Source organism: Dysidea avara, chromosome 7 (assembly GCF_963678975.1).
Source record: "Dysidea avara chromosome 7, odDysAvar1.4, whole genome shotgun sequence".
Classification (NCBI taxonomy): Eukaryota; Metazoa; Porifera; class Demospongiae; order Dictyoceratida; family Dysideidae; genus Dysidea; species Dysidea avara.
Genome location: NC_089278.1, coordinates 17,651,730 through 17,672,810, shown reverse-complemented (window position 1 = coordinate 17,672,810; position 21,081 = coordinate 17,651,730). Strand labels below are relative to the sequence as shown.

The 21,081-nt window shown below is 37.8% G+C and overlaps 1 protein-coding gene and 1 long non-coding RNA gene across 5 annotated transcripts in view; one reads left to right on the top strand and one right to left on the bottom strand.

The window, feature by feature from the left end:
* Nucleotides 1-21,054, top strand: part of LOC136259564 (uncharacterized) — a 50,820-nt gene extending 29,766 nt beyond the window's left edge. The window contains exons 6-9 of one of the 4 annotated variants that reach the window (XR_010703300.1): nucleotides 10,023-10,106; nucleotides 16,844-16,982; nucleotides 18,650-18,754; nucleotides 18,921-18,965. Coding sequence is in view for 2 of the 4 variants with exons in the window: in XM_066053034.1 (XP_065909106.1) it covers nucleotides 10,023-10,106; nucleotides 18,650-18,754; nucleotides 18,921-19,046; nucleotides 20,897-20,925 (344 nt within the window). In the remaining 2 variants the exon portion in view is untranslated. Of the gene's footprint in view, nucleotides 1-10,022; nucleotides 10,107-10,649; nucleotides 11,223-16,843; nucleotides 16,983-18,649; nucleotides 18,755-18,920; nucleotides 19,047-20,896 lie in introns of those variants that run through there. The other 3 variants (XR_010703299.1, XM_066053034.1, XM_066053035.1) reach the window with 3 other exon arrangements.
* Nucleotides 80-8,728, bottom strand: LOC136259569 (uncharacterized). Its single transcript, XR_010703301.1, has 4 exons — nucleotides 8,501-8,728; nucleotides 928-1,177; nucleotides 693-870; nucleotides 80-645 (listed from the first exon to the last, which is right to left on the bottom strand). It is a non-coding gene; the product is annotated as an uncharacterized lncRNA (long non-coding RNA).
* Nucleotides 21,055-21,081: the final 27 nt, after the last annotated feature.

Genomic DNA, 21,081 nt, shown 5'->3' with positions numbered 1-21,081 from the left:
CACAGTTGGTGGAGATGGAAGAGTTGACAGTCCAGGTCATTCAACAAAATATGGATCATATGGTGTTATTGACCTGGATACAAACAAAGTTTTACATATCGAACTTGTACAGGTATATAGTGAATTGTCAAGCATACACTTTAATGTTTCAATTAAATTTCTGAATTACTTACAGAGCAATGAAGTGAAATCCAGTAATCATATGGAGAAATTTGGATTAGTAAATGCTCTTCAGTTTTTGGCTGACAACTCATTGCAAGTGACAACACTAGTAACTGATCGTCACAAGCAGTTACTATATTACTGTGATTGGTGTGAAATGTTCTATCTGTGGTGCAAGCTACACGTAAGCACTCCAAAAAGTGGAAAATCTTTCCAGGGGTGGAACCACTAAATAAAATTGCTGCAGACAACAGTATGTTTGCTGCTGGAGTATCTCTGATAAATGGCTGGCTGTTCCGTACCCATGTGTATCCACAGTGATGGCAGCTTTGTCTGATGCTGATAAAAATGCCCTTCAGGTTGGCAACCTCACCGTCACATAGTTGGTGGCATGATCTGCAAGCTGTGAATAGGCTTAACAGATGGTACCTATACACAAGGAACTTGACTTCATCCTGAGGTGGTAGCTCTTGTGTGTCATCTCTACGACATCACAAAGGTATATTATTCAATTTTTCTGTTGTGCTTACTCTGTGGTGTAGTCTTCTTGGTTTGACAAAAATGATGTGTCCAGATCTGTTTCCTCTTCAGTGACAAAGGAATCATCTAGTGATGTCACCTGTGGAAGCCGTTGCAGAGGTGGGACATTTAACAAGTTGCATTGTGTGCCAACACTGATTTGTTGAGGACAAGTGTCAGTCTGTGTTGCTATCATTGAGGAACATGATGTTATTATATCATGCTATACTATTATCTATTTTATACCTTTATTCTTCCCTTTGACACGAACAGTCACAGATACGGACTTCTTCTTAGGGTTTTTCTCTTGTGTAGGTGGATCGGGCATTGTGGAAGAGTGACACATAGCATCATGACACAAAAGGAGAATTGAGGAGTGATGCATGCTGTCAGTTGAAGTGTGACACAAAGGAAGTTGAACAGTGGAATTTGTGGTATCCATATGTTCAAGAGTTGATTCAGCACTTGTAGTTGCAGAGAGGAGTTCTTTTACCACCTGTATCACAACAATAATTTTATAATACTGACATCATTTGTAATTATACATGTAATATAGCTAACTAACTTGTATAACAATATACCTATTGCATGTGTACTACTTAGCTATGGACTTACCAATCTTTACTCTCTTCTTTCAGATAATGGACGACTACGTAGAGCACTGCTGCTGCTAGTGTGCAATTGGTCAATGCCTTTTGGAAAGATGGTAGGTACAGCGTCTGGCTTTAGGCGCTTCTGGGCAGGAATTCCAAGGTATCACGATACAGAGATCCTTCTGTCTCGAAAGAATCTTCAGTAAAATGCCTTGAGTACAAAAGGGAGCTTGTCGAGGGGCCATTCCAGTCTTTTCTGTATCGCTTCACAGCACTTGTCCACCGTCGTCGCATATTCTCATCTGTAGGGAATGAGTGCAAACTGTACCCCATCCCGCTAGTAGTTTTACAATCAGCAGCAACGCAACGTCGAGGCATAGCTAAAGACTTGACAATTGTACGTGATAGTGATGATAAGGTCTCTTGTAGTCATACTACTGCATTCGTCATCACGTACACTTCCGCTCGAGGTGATGTATCATGACATTGCTTCCGCAATAATAACTGCAAATCTTCGTACACAATTTTGAGGTGTTGTAACTCAATAATTACACATAATTGAATTATAAAAATTGTTGTTCTGTGCATTGCATGAGTAAATAAACATATTAATTTTAAAAAAATTTCCATTTCAGTTGACCTTTAATTTACAATGCACATATGCAGGTTGCACATGACAGAGTAAAAAATCAGGCCATGCTTGCAGATATGTTCAGAGAAGCACTAGCTACCAAGTCACCAGATATGGAGACCACCTACAGTGATGAAGCAATAATCAATGTGTACTCTATTTTTACAAGAAAGATTTGCAATACGAGAATGCAGGAATTTTTGTCAGCTACAAAGCAACACTTGGCATCAAAGAAAGGTCTGGCCTCCACAGTTGATGTGAATTTAAGAACCACTCTCCTTGCGTATCATACCAAACTAGAGTCAACTTCAATAGCAAATAATATTATTGACATGTTATAAAAATAATTATGTTTGCTTATTGTATGTTTTCTTTTGTAAGGGAGTTTCTATGAAACTTAAGCTTTCATCCCTATAGCTTTTGCCACTATGGTGAGAGGTGGTACACTGTTTAACTAGATGGGCAGCACGAGCAGTTGTGAAGTTCACAGCACCTCCAGCACTGAAATTGTATTGACTGAAAAGGCTTTCAACTGCCGATCCTGATAGTCGTAAGGGAGACACAAAATATGATGGATATGTTTGCAAAAACCTTTGAGTTTGGCCACCTTTCCTTTGTTCATAGCATTGCCATATACAGGAAAAGCAGCCAAACTCAAACTACCTATTGCTATCAGAGAATCTATACACTTTGCTTTATTGAGAATCAAATTTGAGTGGCATTTATGAAGATGTTTGCAGGACTTAAAACTAGCAGCATCACTTCGTTCTCATTGATACTTTTACGATCTCTCTCTCATCCTTCTAATTCTCTCGATTCCCTTCATCTATCCTCTCGACCTTCGTGTCAAACTCGACCATAATGCCGAAGAAACGTGACAGATCGACTGGTATTTCCACTCCACCAACCAAGAAAACTAAAGAAGGGGTCACTCAGGCGGAAACCGAGTCGTGTATTTCTTGTGACCAATCGATTGAAGATATCGGTACCAAACAGTCCAACCAAGTCCTCAAGCCAAGCCAACCAATTGCACCAACCAAAAATGCTGCCGCCAACCCTGCTGCAACCTTTAAAAATAATAATCAACTATCTATCCCTAAACCAGCTTCATCACTTGACAAGAAATTCAATGTTGTTGTTTATGGCCTAAAGGAATCACCAGCAAACACTAGTAAGCACGACCGGACGAAGCATGACCTTGACTGTTTGATGAAAGTTTTCTCTGACCTCAAGCTATCTATTACACCTGAATCAATGAAGGACTTCCACAGACTTGGAAAATATGATCAAAGCAATACTCGCCCCCGCCCCATTCTTGTCAAATTCCTGAGAGCCTTTGAAGCTACACTTGTTCTATCATGTAAAAGTTCTTTGTCATCTGGTATAGCAATCAAACCTGATATGTCAGCTGAGGAGCGTAAAATCGAAAGTATCCTACTAAAAGAGAGACGAAGCCTCATTGATAGTGGCACTGAGAGCAAGCACATCAAAATTTGTGGGAATGGTCTGTACATCAATCATAAGCTCTATGCAGCAGTGCAAAACTCTCAACTCTGCTTACTATCTGCATGCCTCCAACCTGTGACCAATGTTTCAAACACTGCCACATCCAATGCCCCAAATGCTTCCACCAACTCCTCAGTCTCCACTCCATCCCCTATGGAAGAGTCAAATTGACTAGACTTCAGTGCCTGTTTGTGGAACGCACGTAGTCTAGTAAACAAGTTAACTAATCTGTCAAGCTTTGTCCTCTCGCACGATTTTCAAATTATTGCAATCACCGAAACCTGGTTGTCAAATTTTATCTACGACAATGAAATTTTACCCCCTTCCTTCTCAATCTACCGTCATGATCGTAAAACCAGAGGTGGAGGTATACTGATAGCAATCAAACAGACGATCCCCAGTAGAATTATTAGCATCCCTGATGAAGTTGAAGCCCTTACTGTCCAGCTAATGTTGTATGAACCTATTAACCTGTGTCTTATTTATAACCCACCTAACTGCTCTGAAGTATACAAGCAGGATCTCTTGTCCTATTTAGAGACTACATTAGTAAAGACCTATATACTTGGTGACTTCAACTCCCCAGACATTGATTGGGCCACTCTGTCTAGTAACTGCAATTTTTCTTCAAGCTTATGTGATCTTTCATTCCAATATGATTTCTCTCAAGTTATTGACAGTCCAACCCATATTCATGGCAATACCCTTGACTTAATCTTCACTAATTCACCCGACTCAGTCACAGACATTGTTATATCTAATGATCTAAATCCGGTAACAAAGTCTGACCATTACTTAATCAGCTTCAAATTCCAGCTATCAACTACCCAGCACAGTATCACCTCTGAACCAATCTACATTTTTGACTACAATAAGGGAGACTACGATGGCCTGACTAACTTTCTGTGCAATATTGATTTTTCTAGTTGTTTCCAGTCTAACAATGTTGGTTATATATAAAATCCTCCTTATGCGATGCCATGGCAAACTTTATTCCAAAGATCAAGCTCAATTCTACTCATTAGCCCAAATATTTCACTCCAGCAATCAGACATCAGATTAATTGTATCAGGTCTCTTAAACGAAGACTTCGCAGATCTCCCTCCTCCAGTATCAGGAATCGTTTACACACTGCTGAACAGTCACTGTCTGATGAAATCCATAAAGCCAGATCAGAGTTTGAAAGAAAGTTAATAATTAACTTTGCACCAAATAATAACTCCATGGTCTACAAATATGTAAGAAGTGTCAAAAAATCCAGCTCTATACCATCCTCTGTCCTTTACAATGGTGCTCCTGCCACTGACAGTGCTGATAAAGCCTCTCTTTTTAATGAATATTTCTTCCCTGTGTTTACCTCCTCAGACTTCGTACTCCCACCCTACCCTGACAAAATTGACCCATCTGTCAGATGTCATTTAGTATCAATCCAAATATCTGAACAGGAAGTATATGAAGCACTCGTCTCACTCCATACTGACAAGGCCACTGGTATTAATGGTATTGGCCCAAGGATTCTCAAACAATATGCTAACATTCTTGCTAAGCCATTGCACCATTTGTTTACAATCAGTTTAAATAGTTGCTCCATACCTTATGAATGGCGCATACACGCGATTGTTCCTGTACATAAATCTGGTGACAAGACTCAAGTTACTAACTATCGTCCAATTTCTCTACTATGTATAACATCTAAGGTATTAGAACAACTAGTTTACAACAAAACCATTTCTTACATTTAAAGTTTTCTCTCACCTCAGCAGTTTGGCTTCTTAAAAAATCGATCCACAGTGCAACAGTTGCTTCTCATGTTGAACACCATACATAGTACTAATGACCAAACTGATGTAGTCTATCTTGACTTCAAAAAGGCTTTTGACAGCGTCCCCCACAAGGAACTGTTATTCAAACTTCGATCACTTGGAATTTCTGGCAAGCTTTGGTCATGGTTTGAATCATACCTACTTAATCGTTATCAGTGTGTGAAGATTAACAACTCTTTGTTCCCAGTTCTATCCGGAATCCCACAGGGAAGTATACTTGGCCCACTTCTATTTCTCATATATGTTAATGATATTCCGGACATCATTAAATTTTGTCTATTGTTTCTATTTGCAGACGACACCAAATGCATCAAAACTATCTCCTCACCACTAGATTCACTTAAACTTCAAGAAGACTTAAATAATTTAAACTTTTGGAGTACCCACTGGAATCTTCAATTCGGTCTATCAAAAATCTTTCTGCTATCTTTTAAAAGGAAATCTCCAACATCTTACAATATTGGCACCTCCCAGATTTCTTGTGTTGATACATACAAAGATCTAGGAATTATGTTATCAAGCGACCTGTCATGGGATGCTCACTATAACCACATTATCTCCAAATCCTATCAGGTACTTGGACTTCTAAGAAGATCCTTCTCCCTACAAAATTATGTCCAAGCCAAATCTCGACTATATACCTCTCTTGTTAGATCCCAGTTTTTCTACTGCTCGGTCATCTGGAAACCCCACGTAATTAAGCACATTCAGCAACTCGAACGTGTTCAGAGGCGTGCAACTAAATACATTCTAAATGATTACTCTACTGACTACAAGTCTCGTCTTATTAATCTCCATATGCTACCCCTGATGTACATTCTTGATGTAAATGATGTGATGTTCTTTCTTATAAATCTCCACAACCCCCACAATGGATTTGACATCAATAATTTCATTAAATTTGCAACTGGTCACACACGTCTAGCTTCTGGAAACAAGCTACTCCAAACAAGATCACCTGACAATTCCACTAGTAACTTTTATTTTAACCGGCTTCCTCGCATCTGGAATGCCCTTCCCGTTATCAACTACCAGGACAACCCACTCAAGATAAAGGCCAAACTTTTAGATTATCTGTGGAATCATTTCACTGCCAATTTCACCTCCAACAACACCTGCTCTTTTTCATTTCTATGTCCATGCTCAAAGTGTTCAAAGATCCCTCACCAACCTAACTTCAACTCCCTTTAACTGTTAATTTCCCCCCTTTTAAGTAATCTTAGACTAGTAAGTAAACTTTGTAGCTAATCACTACTACAATTTAGCTTCCGGCCACTGACACAGGATGTCAGTGGACCATCAGTGTGCTGCCATATGTCCCAATTCTATCATACCAACATCTGCAACTTGTATGTATGTAGGTATATGTACACTGTAAAGTTAATTATTATTATTATTATTATTATTATTACTAGGACCGCGTCACATACAACCAAGTACATACACCAACGTGACAGCCCCCCAGTGAGGCTATTAGGTGGTGAAGGCATGATCCCCAAATCATCTTAATATGTCACAGTAGTGACAGATATAACACAATAGTGGCATCGTAACTAAAGGCCACCAGTAGCTAAGTGTCAGTACATCATTGGTGTGGTAATGGCACAGTGATGTGTACAAAGTATATGTATACAAAACATACAGGAGAGAACTATACATTATTGCAGTATTGTATGCAGCAATACATTATAGGCAACATCACCAGATAAAAATTATTAGCCAATATACAGCACTGTATATCAACATCAACTAGAGCTAAGTAAGGTTCATCAGTGATGTAGCAATGGCACAGTGATGGGTGACACACTATAGTTATGCATACACAACTTTCAGGAGATAGCTACACAATGCTGTAGGAGTATGCAAGCCAGATGAACCAGATAAAGGAAGACAGCCAAGCCAGCCAGAGCCTAGTAGCTACGCCAAGTGAAGGCAAAAAAGATTAAGCACGTATTGAATTGCCTGACACCAACACAAAGGAAGTTCGCCATGCCAGCTGCACAAGACAAGATTGTTTACTTGTATTTTATATGTACTTGTATTGTAAAGAGCGTGGCATATGTTTTAATGTTTTCTTGTATTGTTTAGGCCACACCAAGTCAAACCTTAGTTTCTGGTCACCCGCCCGCATGGTAAACCTGAAACCCTAGTTTATGAGGACTATTATTAATATTACAGGTGCTTAAGTGCACGTGACCCAGCAAGACACTTATTTTTTACTGCAAAAGATCGATATACTCTAATAGAGCATTCAGGGATTCCAATAGAGCAGTCACACTACTCTTAACTCTAATATTAGGTATATATGCCACACTAATAAAATGTTTCTAACTATAGCTAGTTTTGTCCTTGATTATATAGCTGTTCAGATTATAACTGTTACTAATGCTTCTGTAACCAAAGTAATTTCAGTAGCATTAACTATACTAGTCCATGCAGATGGGCCATAGCTTTAACTTTATAATTCAAATGTAGTCCTCTAATGATTAGTCTAATTCCTTATCACTGAACACTACAGGGGTATGGAAAGCCGGCAACATTCGGTGAGCTTAAACTTAAACTTTTCCATAACTAAAATTAGATTGGCAAGTAGAAACCCTTATAGTTTAAACATTCCCAGATGATCACTAAAAAACAGTAGTCTGGAGCACTCAATGACTCAAAACTTTGACAGTCACTTTTCTCAAGGTTACTGAATAGAAGGCTGGAAACACATAGCTAGTGGGCTAAGACTTTACATTTGAATGAAGAATTTCTGATGTGAAAATAGAAGTTAAATTTCATTGTGTATCATGATCATTTGAACAACTTAGCTATAAGTCATAGTAATACTTTCCTGACATAGCTAATGAGACATTTATTTCACTTGGAAAGCATAAGTAGCTACATGAGCAAAACATTTCCTATAGTATATTCTAAATAAATAAATAAATATATACTTAAATGCTATACATCAGTGTATAGCTAGCCATGATCCATCAACAACTTTCCTAGTGCATTTTTTGCCGAAGCACAACTACTTATGTTGTTGGTTAAGTATAAAATCAACATGAATTTGCTAAATTGAGCAAATAATAATACCATACAGTATATTGTCACAGTAGAGTCTATAGTCCTGAAGTCCTGATCATCCGCCCGCCCGCATCCATTTGTAGGCTTGGGAGTGACCAGAAACTAAGGTATGACTTGGAGTGGCCTTATTTATGTGAATGAATCCACTGGCAGCTGGCATGGAGACTTGAGATGTTGCAAACATAAAAACTTACTTGTAATCTTCTTGTTTACACAAGTGGCTTCTGGCTCTCCTGCACGGGCATCGCTAATCTTCTCCTTCGCTAATCTTCTCCTTCGCGCAATCTGTAAATAATTAAGCAAGGGTGTGGTACTGGGCGTTATATAGAATTACACGTATGGTCAAGTCATCAGCATGAACAGGAGCGACGATTATACGTTTGTGCCTTCATTCACAGGCGAATCTATCCCCGGTTAGTTCATGTCTCTAGGCCTCGTAGTTTTCTCAAACATTAATTATTAATTATTTATTTATTTATGACGTAATTTTAACCGCGTTTCGTATTATTCTTACTACTTGGTTGTATAATTAATTGTACTATCTAATTAATATTCACAACTTGCATACTTCACACATGGCCGCACTACGGTATATCACTACTTTTTGTCTTAGTTAACTCTACTTTACTTGGACACGCAATATTTTTACAGCTATTAGCTGTTTTTGGATGGGATTGTATGTGTACATAGATTATCCATCATGTTAGTGCCTTTTGATAGTTTGAAAGAAACCAGAGTAACATCTACAGGGCAAAGAACCAAACAAGTATAAGGTTACAGGTTTGATATACTCTAATAGAACAGTTATCATACAGTGCACAAATACTTTAAACAGTTGTCCAGCCCAGTTACCTCCATACCTAACACCCAAACCCTTAACCATTGAGCCGCGATGCACTTTTGTCAGTTGTTTACTTTACTTAATTCTACTTTATATGAAAGTTCTACTTACAGGTAATACTAAAACTTTATAGTTTACCTATGAAATTTGAAGTTTCAAGACTGTACTAGAGCATTCCATGTGTGTTGTATTAGAAGTCCTCAAAAATGTACAGTATGATACAACCAAGAGTTCATAATACAAAAGAGAGAGGTTCTGTCTTTATATTATGAACTCTTGATACAACAAATAGTATGCAGAACAATGTAATTGTGTCTTCTTTCTTGAGTGTCTTTATAGTTATCATTTTACCTGTATATGAGAATAAATATGTATGAGTAATAAAAAGTGTAACCATGCTCCATGCTAAAGAGCCAAGCTGTAAAAGAGGGTGTGGCCTTAAAGTACCTGGGGTAGAAAGTTGTGAAATCTAAGGTGGTGGCTAAGAAAAGCATGCAATGATGTTAATTTAATAATATTATCATCATTGCGACCATTCTTGGCTGCCACCTTTGATTTTATACTTTAATTAGCACCACGTCCATTTTCACAGCTTGGCTGTTTTTGTGTAGATATTATTTGGATTGAATTTTGTTAAGAGAGGGATACAGAACTTTGTGTTCTGTCTACTCAAAAGTTATGCCAAAAGCAACATGCATGTATGTAGTTATGTGCATATATGCATATATTTTCATGCATGGCATGCGTATTATGCATGCAGCATGTATGTACGTACGTATGTATGTATGTATGTATGTATGTATGTATGTATGTATGTATGTATGTATGTATGTATGTATGTATGTATGTATGTATATAATAATATATTTCCTTAGGCCAATCTTTAACACAAAGAAAAACTTCAAGAGAAAAATCTAGTTTGTCTTATGCAGCTGTATTATCCAAACACCACCCACATGGTTAGTATTGTTTATTGTGTAGTCTGTTACTTGGAAGTAGTACTACATGTGACTAATGTGTAACTGGTTATTTCTTCTGGTAGGGAAACTCATCATTGTACATGATAACAGGTTGATTTTTACCACAAACACATGAACACACTATCAAGTTTCAAAGTCAAAATCAGTCAGAATTAAGTGGTGTGCTTTTTTAAGCCCAGTGGTAAGCTGTACAAGCAACCTGAGGCCTGATAGAGCTCTGGGGTAGCTGTATAGCTCTGTGATGTTGGATAAAGACCTATGTTATAAATTTCCTTTCATTTTTTTATTCATCTCTATTTGTTCCTGTTTCATTTTGAAAACAATTCTTTTCCTTTTCCACCACCCTATACTCACCATCCCTTTTGGAGCTCACCTAATATAGTCAACCTAGCAATATAGTGGCAGGAAACTTGGCTGTTAGTTACTTGTACAGTGAATGCTGTGGAAGGTAAGGAATTGGTATGTAAACCTTGTGAAAATTTGGTGCATATAGCCTTAACTGTTGCTTATACTTGCAAATAGGTGATAAGGACAGTTTTCCCTCGGATAGTCACAAATGGAATAATTTACCCAACGACCTCATCACCTGTTCAAGTTTAGACCAATTTAAAGCAAGGCTAGCTGAACATCAATTAATCACATATTTAAGTTAGCTGATTTATTATCTGTGTTTGTATATACTCTTTGTAAGAGGTTTTACACAGTAAACATTATACAACCAAGTACTAAGAATAATACGAAACGCGGTTAAAATTACGTCATAATTATATAATTATATAACCAAGTACTAAGAATAATACGAAACGCGGTTAAAATTACATAATAAATAAATAAATAATTAATAATTAATGTTTGAGAAAACTACGAGGCCTAGAGACATGAACTAACCGGGGATAGATTCGCCTATGAATGAAGGCACAAACGTATAATCGTCGCTCCTATTTGTGCTGATGACTTGACCATACGTGTAATTCTATATAACGCCCAGTACCACACCCTTGCTTAATTACTTACATATTGCGCGAAGACGATTAGCGAAGAAGATTAGTGATGCCCGTGCAGGAGAGCCAGAAGCCACTTGTGTGAAGATTACAAGTAAGTTTTTATGTTTGTAACATCTCAAGTCTCCATGCCAGCTGCCAGTGGATTCATTCACGTAAATAAACAATACTAGAAAACATTAAACTGACATATGCCACGCTCTTTACAATAAGCTTACAGTTACATATAAAGTACAAGTAAACAATTTTGTCTTGTGCAGCTGGCATGGCGAACTTTCTTTGTGTTGGTGTCAGGCAATTCAATACGTGCTTAATCTTTTTTGCCTTCACCTGGCGTAGCTACTAGGCTCTAGTGGCTTGGCTGTCTTCCTTTATCTGGTTCATCTGGCTTGCATACGCCTACAGCATTGTGTAGCTATCTCCTGAAAGTTGTGTATGCATAACTATAGTGTGTCACCCATCACTGTGCCATTGCTACATCACTGATGAACCTTACTTAGCTCTAGTTGATGTTGATATGCATTGCTGTATATTGGCTAATAATTTTTATCTGCATGGTGATGTTGCCTATAATGTATTGCTGCATACAATACTGCAATAATGTATAGTTCTCTCCTGTATGTTTTGTATACATATACTTTGTACACATCACTGTGCCATTTATACCACACCAATGATGTACTGGCACTTAGCTACTGGTGGCCTTTAGTTACGATGCCACTATTGTGTTATATCTGTCACTACTGTGACATATTGAGTTGATTTGGGGATAATGCATTCACCACCTAATAGCCTCACCGGGGAGCTGTCACGTTAGTGTATGTACTTGGTTGTATGTGACGCGGTCCTAGATAATAATAATAATAATAATAATAAATGTGTTTAAAAATTTCATTCCACACACAAGGTAAATCACCATTTAATTAATTCTGTAGCTACACCATCAAGCTACTGTTCTCAATCCCCAAGTACACAAAGTTGGCTTTGAGAACCACCCTTTCTAATAACCTTGGAGTGCAGTTTCTGGCATATCGGAAGGACTTGTCTAAGAATATGGTTACTCATCTTACATGCATAGTTATTATCCCTTGCTATGTATATACATAAGGAGTAAAGCAATCCATTATCAACAAGAATTGTGTGCAGGCCATGAATATGTACATTTGTGAATTTGTGACTATCTCTAGGAAACTGGTCCCATTTACCCCTGTATAAATACTGGTTATATGTTTTCAGAGTGCTGTAGCTCGTCATTGGTTGGAACTATGTGTACCAAATTTTCACATGTTTAATAACAATTTCTTACCTTCCAGAGCATACTGTACAAGTAGTCAACAGCCAAGTTTCTCATCATTTAGAAAGCCTATTTACCAAGGATGACTGTATTTAATTAAAAACAGCCAAGCTGTAAAAAAGGGTGCGGCCTCCAAAAAATCCAGGGTGAAAAACGATGTGAAATCAAAGGTGGTGGCCAAGAAATGGCTGTGATGGTAGGTTAATGGCAAAAATTTTAATAACAACAATTCAGGTGAATTTGTGTTGCCTCTTCCAAGTTTCACTAGGATTCGGCACCAAATTCGCCTGAATTGTCGTTATTAAAATTTTTGCTATTAACCTACCATCACAGCCATTTCTTGACCGCCACTTTTGGTTTCGCATCTTTTTTCACCCTGGATTTTTTGGATGCCACACCCTTTTTAACAGCTTGGCTATTTTGATTAGATATCACTTCTTTTTGTAATTTCATGCCTAAAGCCAGTGTATGGCCAGCTTTAGGTATTTCTTTTAACTTATCTTTATCTTTACTACAGAGAGAAGATTATTATGGAGATTTTGATGATTTGTTTAATTACATGTACATTTAGGCAATAATTTACAAACATTATTGTGTTGATTGATCATAAAAATAAATCACACAGGTTGAACTGTTCGCAGCTGAACACTCTACAAGGAAATGTGTATGTAGTTCTACAGGGAGCCTCACAATGTAACTGTACTCTTTGACTACATGGTGAATGATTTGTAGTTGAACTCACCACATGATGACTTATTTCTAGCTGAAACACTCCACGAAATGTAGCTGAATTCTCTCTTGTTTCCAGCTGATCTCTCTACCGTGGCAACTTGTTTCCAACTGAACTCTCTACAGGGTGCTAGCTGATCTCTCTACAGGGTGACTTGTTTCCCTACAGGGTGACTTGAAATGTAGCTGAACTCCCTACTGGGTGACTTGATCAAGTTGATCTCTCTACAGGATGATTTATTTCTGGCTGATCTCTCTACAGGATGATTTCTTTCTAGCTGATCTCTCTACAGGGCTGCTTGTTTCTACTGAGCCCTCTGCAGGGTGACTTGAAAAATATTTGAACTCTTGTAGGTAACAGGTTAACTTGCTTAACTGATCTCTCTACAGGGAGATTTGTTTCTAACTGAATACTGTACAGGGTGATTTATTTCTAGCTGTTCTTTCTACTGAGTGATTTGTTCATAGCTGGACTCTCCATGGGATGACTTGAAAAGTAGTTGGGCTTTTACTGGGTGACTTGATCAGTAATGATCACACTGATCTCTCTATAGGGCACCTTGTTTTCAGCTGATCTCTTTATAGAGTGATTTTCTAGCTGATCTCTCTACAGCATGATTTGTTTCTAGCTGATCTGTAGCTGAACTCCCAGGGAAGAGCCTATGAAAATGTGATGGTAAACCATGAAATTTCATGTAGTTTTCATGGACACTGCCTATAAAATATTGACAATTCATGGACACCGCCTATGAAAATTCATGGACACTGTCTATGAAAATTTGACAATTCATGGTCACTGCAACCATGAAATTTTCTTGTGCTATGAAATAATTTGTCAGTAATATGAAATTACCATAAAATCTCCACTTTTCATGAGTATTTCATGGCATGGTTATTACCATGAAATATCAATGAAATGACTTTCATGGCACTTTATGAGGATTATTTTACTATTCATGGATAATCCATAGGTGTTCGATGGCACTGTTCTCTGGTAGTGCTACACGATGACTTCATTCTATCTGATCTCTCTACAGGATGAATTGTTACTAACTAATCTTTCAACAGGGTGATTTGTTTCAAGCTGATCTTTCTACAGGGTGATTGAAATGTAGCTAATCTCGCTACAGGGTGACTTGTTTCTAGCTGATCTTTCTACAGGTGATTTCTTTACAGTGTAACTTCTTGCTGGCTGAACTCTCCACAGGGCGACTTATTTCTACCAGATCTCTCTACAGGGTGATTTGTTTCAAGTTGATCTTTCTATGGGGTGATTTGAAATGTAGCTTATCTCTTTACAAAGTTAGCTATTCTCTCTACAGAGTGACTTCAAAGTAGTTGAACACCCTTTGCAGGATAACTTGCTTCTAGCTGATCTCCCTACTGAAAGAGAGTTTGTAGCTGAACTCTCTGCTTATTTCTAGCTGAATCACTCTACGAAATGTAGCTGAATTCTCTCTAGGTGGTTTGTTTCTAGCTGATCTCTCTATGGGTGACTTGTTTCCAACCGAACTGTCTACAGGGTGACTTATTTCTAGCTGATATCTCTACAGGATGATTTGTTTCTAGCTGATCTCTACAAGGTGAATTGTTTCTAGCTGATTTCTCTACAGGGTGACTTGTTTCTACCAGATCTCTCTACAGGGTGATTTGTATTGAGCTGGTCTCCCTACAGGGTGATTCGTTTAGAGCTGATCTCTCTACAGGGTGATTTGAAACGTAGCTTATCTCTTTACAAGGTTCTCTACAGGGTGACTTCAAATGTATTTGAACTCTTTGCAGGATAACTTGCTTCCAGCTGATCTTCATACTGATAGAGTTTGTTGTAGCTGAACTCTCCACAGGGTTGCTTATTTCTAGCTGAAACACTCTACAAAATGTAGCTGAATTCTCTCTATAATAGAGTGACTTGTTTCTAGCTGATCTTTCTACGGGTGGCTTGTTTCTAGCTGATCTTTCTACGGGTGGCTTGTTTCCAGCTGAACTCTGTGCAGGGTGACTTGAGTCTACTTGATCACTTTACAGGGTGAAATATTTCTAGCTGATCTCTACCAACAAGTTTGTGAATTAAGACACTACAAATAAGTAACTAAAATGCAATTGATACAATTCACTTGCAATGTCATTTTATGCAATTCATCTGAATTGATTGAGATGGAATATTTTCAATAGACTACATGTTTCACAAAATACGGTGTGCTTTTTTTACTTAATAATCCATGTGGAGTCTTCATGGATAGCTACTGAGAATGTGACTTCTACACTGGAATCTCCATTTACCAGTTGACAAAAGCATAGCTTGTCACCTTGAGAAAAGTTTACCCATCCTGTATAAGATGCATCTCAGCTTTATATAATAGTGCTTGAGCCTTCAGGCAAACTGTTTAGCTTCTTCACTCTTGCGAGCAACAACTCAACACTGTCAGCCACCAAGTCACAGTAAGTTGACAAGGGAAACGATAAATGAAGAGGCTGTACCAGAATTGACTGAACTGTTGTTGTCTTACACTTGCTATACTTGATTGTTTCGTAGTGTTTCTTGCTGGAAAGCCTGAGTTTTCTGTGGCCTCTATTATTATTATTATTATTATTAGCGCTTTACAGTGACCAGCACTGAAGGTCTGACAGCAACATGTGCTGCAGCCTTAGGATTACCTAACCTACAAGGACTTAGACCTAGTGACTTGACTTACTGACTGAATAAGGTATAACAGAAAAGGGGCCAAAGTAAGGAAAAAATCCCTCCAACCCCAGGATTTGAACTGCAGGTCACCCAATGTCTAGTCGGGGCCACACTCTAGACTCAGTGTAACTCTTCATTGGTATATACTGTATAAGGTGGTACATTACAACTTTGATTTCAATGCCTAAACAGCTTTAAAGGTAGCTCAGCTACTCCCTACATACGTACTTATTGGTTTTAAAAACTAATTTGTCAAGTTTGAGAATGGTTGATACCTCAGAATATTTATATTGTCCCTGGTACCAGGAGCTTATGAACCGCCAAAGGCGGCAAAGGAGCATGAAACTTACGTAGCCTGCTGGGTGCCATCAAAATCCAAATTCATTAACGATTAGTTTCCATATAAGGAAAGTAAAATCTCATTAATCGATGCCATATACTAATTGTGTGCGACACTCGTAGCAATTTATTCAAAAATCGTGACGTAATTTGGATTGTGATGGAACCGAGTTTCATGCTCCTTCACCGCCTCATAAGCTCCTGCTGGTACTTATAGGAGTAAATCAGCCGATTATAGCTACGAACTCCGTATTGAGTAATAATCACATAGCTAGTGCCACTGGAAAAACCTAATGCTGATTTGTTTATGCCTTAAACATTTACACTATGCTGTGGACTCCCGAGACTTAGCTTAGACATGGCATGAATAGTTTAGCACGATATAGCTCAACAGTGAATGCAGCTACCCACCTCTGAGTTTCAGTGAGTTGTCATGCTGAGTCAAATAACTACAAAGCGACCAACATAGTGTGTTTAAGCACAGTGTAACTTTGAAATAACTCTACCTTTTCATTTCTTGCCATACAAATACTTTCAAAAATGGGCGGTAATTTGGAGGTGCACTCCAATGTGGCTTGCTTTGAGCAATGTACACAAGTAATTGAATTATGTGTCTCTGTTTCTAATCCCAGGGATGTAGTATTATAATCTATGTATATACATACCGTAGGTAGATTAATCATCACAGAAAAGTTTTTTGGTGGTTTACATGAATCAGATTTTAAACCATTGGATTATATCAAGAACCAACTACATGTAGCAAGTGCTCAATCAAGATAATCAAATAGTGCAGTTACCATAATAGAGAAGTTAGCTACTGTACATAATAGCTACTGTACATAATAGCTACTCTATTACTAAGAGTGTTCAGCTACAAATATATCGCCCTGTAGAAGTTCAGCTACATTACAATTCTTTGTGTAGACATGTACAGTTCAGCTAGGCTACAAGTCACCCCATAGAAGTTTCGTAATTCACCCTTTAAAGAATTCAACTACAAGAAGGTCACCTGGTACAGAATTTAGCTACAAACAAATCACCCTGTAGAGAGTTCAGTTCAAACAAATTGCCCTTCAACTACATAACAAGTCACCCTGTACAGAGTTCAGCTACGTTACAAGCCTCTGTGTAGAGAGTTTAGCTAGGCTACAAGTTACCCTGTAAAAGTTTCAGTTTGGTTACAGGTCACCATGAATAAAATCTAGACTGGGTATAGGGAAGATTTATTGCAAGGTGGGTTTTTGCTCTGTAATTATTGTACATGAGTGGGGTATCCAAGATCAAAATATTCTTATAGAGCAGTCATGTAAATATTCTGAACTTGCAGAGAAGTGTACCTGAAAGCTTGGACTGAATTTGGCAGCCATTAAAAGTGTATGTTCTTGCTCATATTAGGAGACTCTGTATAGGGACTTTGTAAAACACGGAATATGGAATAGCAAAGCAAAACTTACCATACCTACTCTATAGTAATTATTTACCTTGTAGCTTTACATGGCTTGCCACAGCGATGGATAAACAGCAGCTGGGCAAGCATTAAATAGGACAAGCACACAACGAATCATCCTAGAGCAATTTACCTTCGCTAAACTTACTTACCTACACTCCTTGGTTTAAACTTGAAGCATTTTAAAATCTATTTTAAAGACAAACACAGCCACTGGTCTCCACTTACTCGATAGTGTGACTCTAATAAATTCGGTCGGATAAACGCTTGCCATGGCGTGCCATGTAGAGCTGTTGCAAGGTAACTAAAGTATAATTACTATAGAGTATATAACTATTTGCATAATCTGCAGACGATAAGTAAGTTTAGCGAAGGTAAATCGTTCTAGGATGATTCGTTGTGTGCCATCCTATTTAATGCTCACCTATCCATCACCGTGGCATGCCATGTAAAGCTGTTACAAGGTGAACAAAGCATAATTAGTATAGAGTATATAACTACTTGCATAATCTGCAGAAGCTTATTCCATTATTCCGCTATTCCGTATTCTGCATTTTACAAAGTGCTCACTGTATAATAATTATGCACAATGCAATTTCATGTGTGTACTGAAACATTGACTGTATACATACATAGTATGTAGATCAAAATTGTTCTATCTACAATCTTCATTATCAATAAAACAAATCCAAAAATATAAGTACACAAACTAGATGAATAAACATGAAAAATTTAAATGGGAATAGGGATCATTGAAAAAAGCCATGAAACAAGAAGGGATTGATGTGTAAACCACAAATCCGTATTTTGGCTCATCTCAAAATGATGGAGCATGCCTTATGACAAGAATTGAAATGGGGATTTGTGGTTTACATTACCACCCTAGTAATCCCTTATTGTTTCATGGCTTTTTCAGTGATCCCTATTCCCCCTTAAAAATTTAGTTTAACACTATCATACTAAAGGTTTTGCTCAAGGTAGCTAAGATTTGGTGAGTGTTTGTTTATATATGTGGAATTGTGACTTTAGAGCAGCCAAGAAGAGCTGAGAATTCTCCATCAACTTTACCCAGTGGATCACACATTTCACTTAACTCTGGTTCACAGTCAGTTGTGTCCCAAAAACCGTCTGCAGGTTAGAATGGCTTATGTACACAATAAGGTGGACTGTATATTAGCTCCAATGCATACAAAAACATTACCTGTAACGTATTCTCTAAATGATACTACGTAGTACTGTATCTTTATATTATAGAAATTTTGTGATTATAATAAGCATTACTTTTATGCATTTGCTATAGAAATACCACCAGATGTTGGAAGGTCTCAGAAAATACCTAAGCTTACATTACTCAAAGGATCTAATGTTTCCCTTAGACCTGGCTTGTATTCCTCTCCAAAGAAAAGCCACGGTGATCCTTTGTCAGGTTGGTGTACTGTTTTGCATGTACAGTGGAATCTCTGTCTAGAATGATGTCTTAATTTAAGGTTTTCAATTAAATACTTTCAAATGCAAATACTTCAGGGAATTATTGGCAAGTGTCCTGATAGCCATAGTTCCATTCTTGGGATGTCCCTGTTAAGGTTTCCACTCTACACATACGTATAGATGTATAATAAAACATAATATATGTACGTGTATGTGCACACACACACACACACATATCAAGCCACACAGTGATGTGTCATGCGATACAAGAAGCTGGCATGCCACACCTATGAACAGGAAGAACAACAAATTTAATTTCACACATATGTATCTCCATGTTATTTTTATGAAAAGAGAAGATATTTGTTGCCAAAGTAGGGACTTTCCCATCGAGCTATGCTGTAATGCCATCATTCATACCTTGTTTCACTACTTTTTATTGCATAGATCCCTACTTCATTTTTAAATTAACAATTTTTAAAATACTAGTTTGTTTAGTTTTTGTTGTAGCACAGCTAGCTAGTTACAGCTTATTAAAGTACGTACTGTGCCAAAATTGGGAGCACATTGGTCCGTAGTAGAGTGCATAGCTTACCTTTGATCGCAGTAGCAGTGGCGCTCAGACCTATGACCTGTCTCAGTACGATGGTCCGCTTTCTATCCATCCCGGCTGGAAGTTGTTTGAACAAACAGGCCCTTTCAGTTGTCTGGAGCTTAGTCTCAACTAACAGAATGAAGTAATACAATTTCCACTCGAGTACTATCCAATCAAATCACTCGCTGATCTTGCCGTCTGGCACTGAGTGGCTGAGTCAGTGTGTTCAGAGGAACAAGCCGTCGAGTATCAGTCCGTCTCAAATCTCTTCGTCAATTGCAGTCCAGGCATTGGGCAAAAGTCGAAGTGACATCTCAGCAGCCTTAATATTAATGTTTCACGTGCAACACTTGAAATTATAAGTGCCCCACTCTTTCAGCAGCATAAGCGCTTTCTGAAATAATTTTGTGATGTCTACAGATAAGTGTTGATACGGAAAATTAACGCCTTGGTATGGTTTCAATACTTGAAGAAGAAGACAACCAACCTGATTGAAGATAAAAGGAAACACAAGGCGCACTTGGTGCCTATTACTTTGGCCACTATAAGGTCAATCTGACAAGCTGTACTGCAATGTGCACTACAAATTTTAAGGTGCACATAGCTTACTTGCTAGGTGCAGCATGAAAATTGTAGGAAAATGTCATTCAATTCAGTTAACTGGATAACTGACAGTTTAATGATCTGCTCAGTAACTGATATTCTGTCCAGTTTTACAGTTATAGGGAATGGGTGTGGCTCACAAAGTCAGGTACAATTTGTTTCTGTATTAAAGTGAAGTCAACCCCATACGATACTAAGCTAGCCAATGTAAGGGTGCCTCTTAACTGTTATTTGTGTACTCTTGTAGTGGCACTCTGCATCCTTATTATAAGTTTTTGGTTATATGCTAAATTATGTATGTACTGTTATATGGTAGTTCCATGCAAATGGAATTTAATTAACCCTGTTGGTTTATGGCTATTAATGGACTAAGGCATGTCAGATGATTGTCTCACCAGTTTCATGATACACTATGTGTATGTGTAGGAATGCATTACTGTACACACAGTAAAACAAACTCAAAGGTCACTACTAAATGTAGTACTAATGTATACTTACTATTTTTGCATAGTGACATTCACTACTATGTAGTGAGAGTCATTACAAAAGAGTAGTGAATGTCACTGCTTAAAAATAGTGAGTATTGTGGCAGAAATTAGTATAGCGATAAAAAAATTTTTTTTACAGTGTATTTTTCTTTTCATTTTTAGGTGAAGGTCATGCTACTTCTGATCATTAACTGAACTATAAGAGGTGCTGCATAAACATACAATGTTGAAACCTTTTGCTTGTTATATTGGACATTTATATGTACTTGGATATTGTTGCAATTGTATGTTGAAACAATTATTATACCTGTTAATTCTGTGTTCTGTCAAGGGGGTTAAGCTCAACA